Raw genomic sequence first — 11,957 nt, 5'->3', positions numbered from 1 at the left:
TTCAAACCCCGACGTGTCACCGGTCTTGTGCCCTTGGGAAAGGCATTTAAAACGACTTTCCTATATAGGCTACAAAAGTCTTCAGCAAATTGAAGTTGGTAGCCTCAAAAACGAAAGAAAAAGAAAAATCCCGATCACATTGCCTGCTTGATACTTATTTGTGACGATGGCGCCGTACGTTGTACATTTCTTTAACACCCTTTTTTTTGCACATTCGAGCGTGAACCCTACGTGACCCCGCGGGATACCCTACGGATGTACCAACAACAATGGAAGTCAAAGTACTCAACACTAGCTTCTCTCAAGATCCAGTTCCAAACTATTACACTACTCAACGTTATGTTTACCATTACGTTTCCGTTCAGTCACAATGTTAACATACACTTATGTCCATAGTCATACTCTGACAATACCGAACCATTGTAAAGATTTCATTTGTTATCATCCACTATCATTTTGTTATGCAATTTTTGCTCATGATTTGGACATGATTTGTCACCTACTTATTTATTGATATATTTTAACTTTTCTTCATTAGAGTTAAGTCATTCTTATGTTATCTGATTACGTTAGTACGTACTTGTACTCCCTGCACGCGGCAGTGCCGAATGTGCCGCCGTTTTTAAGACGAATAAAGTTCAAATTTCAAAGTGCCCCGGGTTCATTTTAAGTCGGGGTTAAATTCAGCCAGGGACCCGGTAACAAACAAGCACCTTACCCTACCGTGGGATACACCGAGGGATATCCCGGTATCCAGCAGTCCACTGGGACAAATGTGTGGCTTCGTATCCTGGGCGTCACCCCCTGTGAGAACTTTAGGGCTAGCCGGCATTACAAAATTTTGTTTGTTTCTGTTTCTTTGTTTTATTCGGATCTCCATTACCGAAATTGGTCGTATGAGATGTCCCAGTATATCCTAGGATGATCCTTGTTTCCCACCATTGAATCCTACTTTCTTGCGTTCCGTGTTTTTAAGGCCGCTTGGATGAACAAGAAGAAGATGCCACTTCCGATTTCGAAGATGCCGACGTCAAAGGGAAAGAGAAAAAGACCATCTTTACGTCTCAGTTAAAGGATATTCTGGACACTGTGTTGAGTCAAAAACATCAGACAAAAGGTTAGATATCTATTCATTGTTTTATTTAAGACAAAATTCCTTCCGATAACTTTCGGTATATATCTCGGCCGTGCAAGTCTCCGTTTCTATAGCACCAAGTTTTGTCAACTACAACCCTAGGGTACAATTACTGTAATTTTTAAATTACTAAATAATGAGGTCATCTGAGTAAGCCCAAACCATTGCGATTTAGCTCCGACTGCTGTAAGCTCCTCACGATCTAGCCCCTAGTTGTATAAAGACAGTAGTCCATCAACCCATTAAAACAGCAAAGATATAGCCCTTGGACCATTACAAAGTATTCTTCAGTTCTAAACAGACAGTGCACGTGTGATTTAAGAAACCACTAACTTGCGTTCTTTTCACGTTTGAAATGTACTTATAAATGCACTTAGTAGATAACATTGTTTTCGATGTAGCGGAGTCGACACTACATGAGGAAACCGACGAAAAATCTACTTTTGGACAAAACTGCACACAAGATGTTACCGAGAAAAGGAACGCAGTGTTGGGTTCGGAAAAAGAACAGGATGTCAATGGTATGCACGAGAAAAAAATTTTTTTTTTTTTTAAGTGTGTATAAAGCTGTTTTTAAGTGTGTATGTGTATGTGTGTGTGTGTGTGTGTGTGTGTGTGTGTGTGTGGCGGGGGGGGGTATTTGTGTGTGTGTGTGTGTGTGCGTGCGTGTGTGCTCAACTTTCTTCCAACACAAAGGTATACATGGCCCAAATTTTCACTATGGTGTCGCTGAAAACTTGGTCCGTGTATACCTTTGTGTTGGAAGAGAGTTAAGCATTGTGCTATTCCCAACCACTATTAATTGCCGAAGGTGCCAAGCGTGATCAAAGCACGGCAGTAGAAACAATGCCCGTTGCAGTCAGCGCAGTTGAAACGGTGCCTGATGCAGAAAACGCGGTTGGTTCCAGTTCCAACACACACGAGAAAAAGGGCGCACAGGTCTTCTTGGCTAATGCTGCGAAACAGATCGGCACAAAGGTAATACTACCACCATCAATACTACCACTACTACTACTTATACTATTACCATTACTACTACCACTTCTACTACTAGTAATGCCCTCTAATCTGCATTTATCTAGCTATACCGAAATTTGCTTCTTTTTACGTAAATTTCGAACTCTGACCTCCCCCAGAATGCTATTCGATTCCAAGCTTCCGTAATATATCATTCGTATTTGTCTAATACCATCATGTATATATCGTCTTATGTAAATTTGTCTTGTACCGTTGTAAGTTATGTTATTTGTAGACCTATGCAATCAGCTGTGCTGCCTATAGGTCTATTTAATGTACCGTCGCATTTTGAATAAATAAAAATACTACAGTAACTACTATTACCACTGCTACTACCAATACAGCTACTACCACCACTACTGCTACTATTGTTTCTACTACTACTACTACTACTACGACGACGACTGATAATAATGTTAATAACAATAATCACATGTATCGCACAATAAAAAGGTAGTGGACAAGCTCGGCGACAGGATCGCGGAAGGAGTTGTGGAGAACCACCAGGAGGAGGTAGTGAACGGGCTGAAGGACTACTTTTCCTCCCAACTGGAAGACTTCGACAAGCAGTACCAAGAGGCGCTACAGTCAACAGGCAATCTGGCGGCAGGCTTGGATCGACCCGTTGAAGAGGTTGGATCTTTTTATTGATCAATTCAACGTTTACAAACGTGTTTACTTGTTTGTATTGTATAATCTCCAAGCAGATTCCTCCGTGGCAAGACAGTAACATAAGCTGGGGAAGGAGTTTAGCCGACAGAGGAGCCGCCACGCGTGGCTCTGCCGGCTAAAGTCCTTCCCCAGCTTATGTTACTGTCTTGCCATGGAGGAATCTGCTTGGAGATTATGTATTGTAGACATTGGATTGCCCTTCAGTGGTTTGACTGACATCCAGGGAAGCCCATTACATGGGGTACAAAAGAAATGATTTCATCGTATTAATAATTGAACATTCTGAACCGCAAATATATGACGATTCTACACGTTTGGGACCGCATTGTTAGAAGCGACACCTAGTTGCAGTCTGAAATACTGCAAATGCAAAGACTTTCGCGGTGGTTTCATGCTCGCGGTTTTCGCGGTGGCTGCTTCACCGCGAACTTAAAACCACTGCGAACATTTTCCATGGCAGTAAGAGGCTACAATACATGGTGCTACCGCGAACTTCAAACCACCGCGTCATATCTTTCCCGCTTCCGCGAAATTAAATCCCCGCGAACTTTAATGCATTCACAGTAGTACCAATTCACAGACGTCGACGGTCACTGAAAAGTCGGCGGCAATTCTGTGTCTTTGCTGTAATAAAACAACCCTATCATCCAGTGTGTTCAACATATCTTTGTCATTCGGTCATTTATTTGCTGTAGGGTGGCTACATAGAAGCAGCATGTGGCTGTAGAAAGTCCTTTTCTGCGAAGTCATTTTCATTTTGTCGTAGCGTCACTATTGCTGTGCCATAACTCAGGTGTGAATGAGTACCTAGCTGCGGCTAGTGGCAGTGACAGGCCTTTGTGGCGGTGACAGGCCATAGGGGCATGTTCGGGCATGACACATGAGTCAGGGGTAGGAGGAACCCCTTACATCCTTGGTCGGAAGTCCTCCTAGGAGACGGAAACTCCAAACAACAAACCTGCATCTGCTGGGGCCGTCTTACACGTTGCATACAGTCGCCCCTGTAGGACTAGTGCGCCATAAAAACCCAAGTGCAGGCCAGGCAGACGGGGCGCCTTAAAACCCGTCTGCTTACCATTATATTGTTTTCCGAGACAGACGAATGCCAACAACAATAACTATTGTTGTTGTTATATTTTCAGGCTGACATTCGGGTGATCCCGTACGGCAGAGGGGATGACATGGGCAACACCTTCGTGCCAGCAGGCTACGAGATCAGCCACAGATATCAGTATGCTGATGAAGAGTAGGTTCAACCTTACTTACATCTTACATTACAATCTTAATCTTCCCCAGGTAGGCCTTAGGGCCTGTCAGCTGAGAGCGTCGTCTCTTCCACTCTTCCCGATCATGGAAGATCCCATCCTCTTCCAGTCTATCTAGTCTGCCCAGTTTGTACTTTGTCAGTATTTCCTGTATGTTGTCCCTCCATCTCTTTCTGGGTCTGCCTAAGGGGCGCTTGCCCTTTGGTTTGTAATGGAGAGCTATCTTCGGAATTCTTCCCTCATCCATTCGTTCCACGTGTCCTAGCCATCTTAGGGCTGCTCTCTCTATGTCTTGTTCTATTGACGTTATGCCTAGGGTTTCTCTGAGGTGCGTGTTTCTCAGTCTGTCAGCCCCCGTTTTGCCCAGCATGGTGCGCACGACTTTCATTTCTGCGGCCTGTAGTCTACTGATGTCTTAGGTTCAACCTTAACGTGCTTTAATTGAAAACATGTAGGAAAATGGCATGTGTGGGACGAAGTTCGATGTTTTGAACACAGATGATAACAGTTTACACACTGCTTGACTAGCTGGCATTTTGGTTTGCTGGTGGTTTTGATTTGTATCAACTATCAGAGAAGACATTGAGCAATTGGAATAGAAATCAGTGTACAATTGTAATGTGTCGGTTTATAGAATTTTTTTATATGTACCTAAAATTCGTAAAATGGTATTGCCAGTAGAAAATGTTTCCGCTGTAGCCTTTTGGCAAGCCATTCTATTACACTATAGTTTGACCTGGTCATTTACATAATTCTAGTAGTGTCTGCAAGTAAAAAAAAAGGTTTTGTGGAATACTAATCTCTGATTGGTTCCTGACAGAAGAAAATCATTAAAAGAATACATCAGTGAAAACTATATTTTTACCATATCAGGAAAAACATGATTACATTCATACATACATTAGGTCGCATGTGTATTGTTGTCATGGTTTTAAGATGTCGTTGTCTCAAACACTTCTGCTAGGGAGGACGAACAAGACGCCACGGCACCGAGCAGTGCGTACAGCTACCCGACCGGACTCGGGCCTGTGATGATGAACGGGTGTTTCGGGACCGCCTATGAACCGGGAGACCCTTGTTATGCATCTAAGATACCACAGACGAACTGCCCGGTAATGGTCATGATATTTGAGTGGTGGATAACAATATGCTAAGATAGGTAAATATATAAAAGATTGCTTTAATTTGTCATAAGAAAAAATGCCGAAACTCATAATTGTCCCCACTCGATTGTAGTATAATGTTTTAGGCTAGCTCTCATTGTTTTAGAAATAAGGATGTCAAATTTCATTCTATAATCGTGATCTGCATATGCATTATGTTTAATACTTGCTTTAGTAATTAGGATGATAAGTTTGTTCCTTCTTTTCTACCATACATTGTACCGTGTACGATCGTTGTTCAATAAAGTTCTTCTATGAAGGGAGAGTATAAAGCGTGTAGGGTTGTTGCCGGGTGTCCAGCAGTATTATAGCTCCCGAGTTTCTTCTGTCCTCTCTTCTGTCCTCCTCTCTTATGAGAGAACATAAGTGAATCGGGATCTATAATACAGCTGGATACCAGGCCAGTAGGGTTGGTCCCCCTAGCGACGTTCGAAACTGTAGGTAGCCTCATCTGGCCTTCCTACGGGGGTAAGGGGATCGTAGAATTCGGCAAAAATATCGGGAAATTGTCCAGAGAGTTAATACCCCCCCCCCCCAAGACCTGTGGTATATCTGCATAGCCGAGCGACCAACTCCTCTGGTAGCAAAACTCCCCGGCAAATGATTCTCCTATAATAGCCAGTGCAGTCAGTCTGATAGAGACGAACTGTAGGGGCCAAATTCCTTTCAGAGTTTGGCAAAGAGCAACTTAGGAAAGGGTTGCAGGATGGCCATGATTGTTGGTATATAGACAGAGCTTGGTTAAGTCTTACATAATTCTGTGCTTAGCATGAAAGTTCATCTGTGTTGGTAAATAACATGATGGAAAAAACTAAACATTACCTAAATTGATTGGAACTTATCCCAAATTTTCAGCCGACTCCGTCAGCCTTGTTCACGGAATGGACCCGTCTGCTGTAGCTTCCGGACGTGACGTCAGAGACACACGACTGCAGCAAAGGGCCGTAAATCGTCGTCCATCGCTGAGCAGAGACGGGAGGCGACACAGGTTATCTGGCATTTACGACCCACTGCTGCAGTGTGTCTCTGACGTCACGTCCGGAAGCTACAGAAGACGGGTCCATTCCGTGAACAAGGCTGACGGAGTCGGCTGAAAATTTGGGGTAAGTCCCAATTAATTTTGTTGTTGGTTAGGTCACGCTTTTTTTCCATAATTCTATGCTTGTTATTTACAGAGTTTGATTGACGGCGCGACGTTCCTGGGTGTTGGGTTTGACGGGAGAGGAGAGTACTCAGCAGACTCCAGGAAGAGAAGCATCATACAACGGTCCTGCAACAACCTCCAAACGTAGGGAATGATGTTTTGTGTTCAATGCAATAAAAAATGTCAGTATGCAGCTCACACTATATAGTGGGACTCTGACAGTCGCATGGATTTGAAACAAGTGATATTTACAAGTCTTTGACACATTACCGACTGTCGCTGCACATGCGTACCAGGAACGGTGACGTGTTGTTACGAACTTCAGGGCAAATATTGTATCATACATACATAACCACATCTAAAATTAAAAACCTGCCTGTTTTCCAGGTACGAAGATTACGAGGTGCCCGACTCCATGACAGTCCAAGGCGTTTACGACACAGACGTCGAGTCCAACACCTTTTCCTCCATGGAGGGATACAGGCAGTACCTGGAACAAAAGTCCGCCGTCACTTCAGCCACAGCCATGTTCCAAGAGGAGCTGAACAAGGCGTCCGGGTACGGCGCAGGGGGAGGAGCGTTCGGACTTGGTTGGTCAGCGGGAGGAGGATCAGCCAATCAGAACGGTCAACGCTCCGAGTCGTCGAACTTCGAAGCGCGTTCGAGAGCTAGAGGCGGGGTGGCCGAGAAAAACACACAGACGTTCATGGCAATGCTGGAGATCAATGTACTCAGGTAATTCTATTCTCCGAGCAGAGGTTGGGTCGCGGGGTAGTAGGAGGCACCCGTAAGAATTCCCGACCACTACTAATAGTATCCCCACGACTGAAACCTCTGCTTGGAGAATATAGTAATTCCATCCTACACATTGTTTTTATCTTTGAAGTCAGGGACATGAAATTTAATATTTTAACGGGGCAGTTCTTCTGTGTTAGTAAAGAGCATTCTAAGTCGGATCACATTCTGTCTTCCCGTCAACACCAGAAGTTTCGTAGACTTGGAAATCGCCAGAGCAACATCCTTACTACCAGACTACGTCTTGGCTGGTGTCAGCTCAACTCTACGTTGGCTAAGTTCAACATCACAACCCGGAGCTGTGCTTGTGGTGCTACGTCCGAGACGGTTGCACACTTTCTACTTCACTGTCCTCTGCACACGGCTGCACGGCAAACCCTAGCTTCTTCAGTGCTCCAACTTGTCGGCCAGTCTTCCTCAACCGGAGTCCTCCTTAATGGTTCTCCAGGTCAAAACTCTGCTACAAACCAAAAACTCTCAGACGCTCTGCATTCATTTTTAACATCAACAAACCGATTTACAGCACCTTCCATCTGCTCCTCATAGCTTATGTAGCCTATGTGGCCTATTATGTACATATGTGTAATTTAGATTTGTTTGTTGTATCTTTGTGGGTCAGCCGTCATCAGCTTGAATAGACTGCCTAGGCTGGCCCAGTGTAATGTCCTGTTGTCATTATTCAATAAATAAATTCTAAGTCGGATCTAGACTGTAGCTCCCAACACAAAGAATTGGATTTAACCAAACTTTCTGACTGTCCAACTCCAGTCTTCATTTATCAAAGAATGAGCAATCCACTTGTTCGTTGACGTCACGTTTTGCAGCTAGAACACACGTGAATCGTTGAGCTGTGATCAAAAGTCACAGTCTATGGCGCCCCCCGTCCCCGTTGAGGGATGAAATTTATGTTTTCATCAACGATGCATTTGGTTCTTTACTCACGAATAATACATTGTATATTGAAGTTTTTAATTTCAACTTTCTGTTAAATGAATAAAATCAGCATTTTGAACTTTTTTTCAGCAGCCTAAGGTTAAACCCTTTCATAGTCAAAAGACTATGTTTAACAAATACAACATCTATAGTCTTTTAATGTGAATGATTAAGATTTCATAAGAAAAAGCTGCAGACCATTGCGTGTAAGACCAACTTTTACAGGCTCTCGTTCTTCCCTCGTACCATCAAAGAGTGAAACGAACTTGAGCCTAGTGTGGCGGAGGCGGAGTTCCTCTCCCAGTTCAAAGCTGAGCTGGGACGGGCTTCGCTGAGCTACCCCCCGTCCATCGTACATAGTGTAAATATTTGTGTTGTAATATCACAAGTGTTCCGTCTGCACATGTCTACGTACTTTCCCTTTGTTTTCTTCACATGCACTTAAGTCATGCGCAGCTGCTAGTAATCCACCTTGCGGTGGGCTAAGCAGCACTGAAGATGAAGATGATGATGATGACGAAGAATGTTTTTGCTTTAGGTACGAAATCTTCATGGACGACGTGAAGCCTGCCGACCTAAACCTGGCCTTCCTGTGGGACTTCCTGAGGCTTCCGGTGTCTTACTTCTCCATTGGCGCTGACACCAAGTTCCGTAAGTCTTGTTCTGAACATGTAACGCTACTTCACCATTATTCGTGGGGTGACCTATATCCGTTATCTTTGAAAATAACAGCATGATTTCTAGAGATATCAAGTCTTTAGACGGTGCCTTTACATTTTAATATTTTTTTATAATATTGCAAGTTGTAACCACCGTCCAAAGACTTGATATCCCTATTGTGTCATTAGCAACGGATATAGGTTACCCCGCGGATAAAGGTGAACTAGCGTTAAAGTACATGGGAAAGGACAACCTCAAGCTAACAGTTCACACTTACAACACATCTATAAAAGCGAGGATAAACTGTACTGTGCTCGTTCGAGCCCAAAGCACATAAGAAGCCACATGGCGAAATGTGTTTGCGTGTTGACTCGAATAAGGTTTCACTAAACGGGATTATGCGGCTCCAGCGTCTTTTCTGAAGATGTGCCATAAATGTGAACGGTTGGCTTGAGGTTGTCCTTTCCCACGAGGTTTTTGTTGTTCTGTACATGTACATGTGTTAGTGTAGATATTTCGATTATTATCAACAGTGGTACCGGTAGATGCCACAACCGGGTGGTAGCTGTACTATATTAGAGACTACAATCAGGGTCACTACAGGCATACATCATGATGGCAATCAACTTTGCGAAATTGATAGCCAAAGATTAAGACTGGAAAACTGACAACGTATACCTAATTCTAACTCAAACCCTAGCTGTGATTCAGTTTTGTTTGTTTTATCTATCGGCACAACAGCAAATTCTGATAATTAATTAATAATTATATTGCTCAATCAGTTTAGTCATCCATCTAGTGACGCTATGAAGTTCTCCCAAGAAGACATATTCTACAGTAAGGTTCTTCAAACACAACCGAAATAGTACTTACTTCCAACGTTTCGGTGTCTGTCAGACACCATCATCAGGGTTAGAATTGCTGGATACAATTGTTTGAAAGAGCTTACTGTATGAGTATTTTACCAACCTGATAAAAATATTTACGGATGGACGTATTCTACTTTTAGAAAACTTCATTCTTCGCTACGGAACTCACTACATTCAGTCGGCAAAGTTCGGCGGACAACTGAAGATCATCAAGACCAAGGAGGCCAGCTCGGACCTCTCAGTCCAGGCGTTCTCGGAGAGAGCTCAGACGGACTGGAAGAAGACATTCAGCACCTTCTCTGCAGAAGCCAGTATGACCAAGTCCAGCAGCTGGTTCCACAAGCATGAGACCAAGGAGGAATCCGAGAATTCTGAAGGAGAGGCCAGCCAAGACACAGAGAAAACGTCACAAGATTCTCAAACTGAGCAGACGTAAGTGACGCCTATTTGAATTGACAGATTGAATCTCTCTGGAAAAGAATATTTAATTCGCTTTAGTTAAAGGTGACTAAAAATTAACGTGCAATTTATTTGTACCCTTTTGGGGTGGAGGGTCTGCGGAGGATGTTGGACGAACAGCTATAAGCACGATTTAATCACGCTATACATGGCCTACACTGTTCTGAGAAACATAATATATAGTTGTAGTGATTTAGAGACTAAATATCGCCGACAGAAAGTCACGTACGTACATAGTGTTTTGTCAAAGTGACATTTCCCCCCAAAATATGTAACACAGTAGGAGTGCAGATTAAAGTTGTAGAGCTAGAGATACGAGGGGCGTCCAATAAGTACTAACTCTAACCCTTTTCCAGTTGTCTGGTTTAGATGGAATTTTGCATGTGTAATGATTCATATCTCTATAGTTTATGTTGAAAAAAAAAAGAGCTCTGAACTACTTGTGGTTTCTGATTTACTGGTGGTTGAACTGAGATAGGTGTGAAATGAACCAGGTGTGAAATGGAGCCAGTTGAGTGTCGCGCAGTGATCCGGTTTTTGCATTTGAAAGGACGCACACCAAATGAGACTTTTGATAAAATGAAGGAAACTTATGGTGATGATGCCCCATCATATGACCTTGTAAAACGCTGGCATCCTGAATTCAAACATGGCCGGAAGTCTGTGGAAACAGCTCCCAGACCTGGTGGGTCCTCTTCTGCCATTGATGAGGCATCTGTTGGAGGACCAACCTGGGGTGTCCTAAAAAACGGTGTCCAGAGCTGCATCAAACAATGGGAGAAATACATAACTCTGAGTGGTTTCTATGAAGAGAAAGACTAATAACTGTGCCAAGTTTCATTAATCTGCTGTGGGAAATGAGTCAGAGTTATTACTTATTGAACGCCCCTCGTATAGGACACCACAATAGATATTTACTCGGTATTGATATAACTCACTGTCTTTACAGGAGTTCGTTCGAGTTCAGTAACGAGTTGATGGTGGTCCAGGGAGGTGACCAGCAGATCGCCGCAGCCATCACGGAGATGTACACATCCTCCCTCAACACGGAGCTCAAAGCATGGCTCGACTCCATCAAGGATTACCCGAAAGCCTTCTCCTTCGTCATGAAGCCCATCACGGCTGCACTGGACATCAACTTCGACTCGCTGTTTCCCAATGGTGACGTGGACTTCGGCTGTCTGGGACAGAGGTATTTTTTTGTTGTTGTTGTTCTTGGGTGGGCCGACTACTCACTCTTTGCAGCCAGGGGCTGAATCACAAGTGTCTGGAGCGAGCTGCCATTCGGCGCAACTCAGGTGACCTCAATACGACAGTAATTGCCCCAGGTGCGGTTAAGATACTGTAGGTTTTGGACCACTCACACCGCACCATCGCACGTGTGTCGGGTTCTTTAACGTGCCTTGGTATGGCTCTTCCCAGACACGGGACCTCCATTTAACGTCCTATCCGAGGGACGGCCCTAGCCGAAGCTAGGTACTCATTTTCACCTGAGTAAAGTGAGGAAAGTCGTGTAACACGGCAGTCGGATTCGAATCCGCAACCTCTCGGTCACGGGCCGAAGAAACTACACGGTCCCACACATTCATATAGTAAACTTGTTCAAACACGACTGAGATAGTTCTTACCGCGCCTGACTATATAATAATTTGCAATAAACTATTATATTGTAAACGGTATTCAATAACTCACTAACCTGATGAAAATATTCACTGCACCAACACTGTATTTCTGCAGTGACCTGGAAGTGGAAAGTGGAACAGGCCGACACTACTATATCCAGGAGACGACTGTGACAACGGCTGACAACGAGACTCGGGAGTATCCGAGATTCGTACTGCGACT

The 11,957-nt window shown here is 43.8% G+C and overlaps 1 protein-coding gene across 1 annotated transcript in view; it reads left to right on the top strand.

Moving 5' to 3' along the window:
• Positions 1–1,954: 1,954 nt before the first annotated feature.
• LOC118425378 overlaps positions 1,955–11,957 on the top strand; it is an 11,312-nt gene continuing 1,309 nt past the window's right edge. Inside the window, exons 1-10 of the mRNA XM_035834186.1 lie at positions 1,955–2,113; positions 2,606–2,785; positions 3,967–4,070; positions 5,054–5,201; positions 6,428–6,540; positions 6,784–7,131; positions 8,663–8,775; positions 9,794–10,085; positions 11,062–11,304; positions 11,850–11,951. Coding sequence (XP_035690079.1) covers positions 1,982–2,113; positions 2,606–2,785; positions 3,967–4,070; positions 5,054–5,201; positions 6,428–6,540; positions 6,784–7,131; positions 8,663–8,775; positions 9,794–10,085; positions 11,062–11,304; positions 11,850–11,951 — 1,775 coding nt within the window. The 5' untranslated portion in view covers positions 1,955–1,981. The remainder of the gene's footprint in view (positions 2,114–2,605; positions 2,786–3,966; positions 4,071–5,053; positions 5,202–6,427; positions 6,541–6,783; positions 7,132–8,662; positions 8,776–9,793; positions 10,086–11,061; positions 11,305–11,849; positions 11,952–11,957) is intronic.

This window comes from Branchiostoma floridae, chromosome 11 (assembly GCF_000003815.2).
Source record: "Branchiostoma floridae strain S238N-H82 chromosome 11, Bfl_VNyyK, whole genome shotgun sequence".
NCBI classification, from domain to species: domain Eukaryota; kingdom Metazoa; phylum Chordata; class Leptocardii; order Amphioxiformes; family Branchiostomatidae; genus Branchiostoma; species Branchiostoma floridae.
Note: the sequence above shows the minus strand (reverse complement) of the source record. Positions and strands in the feature narration are given on the sequence as shown.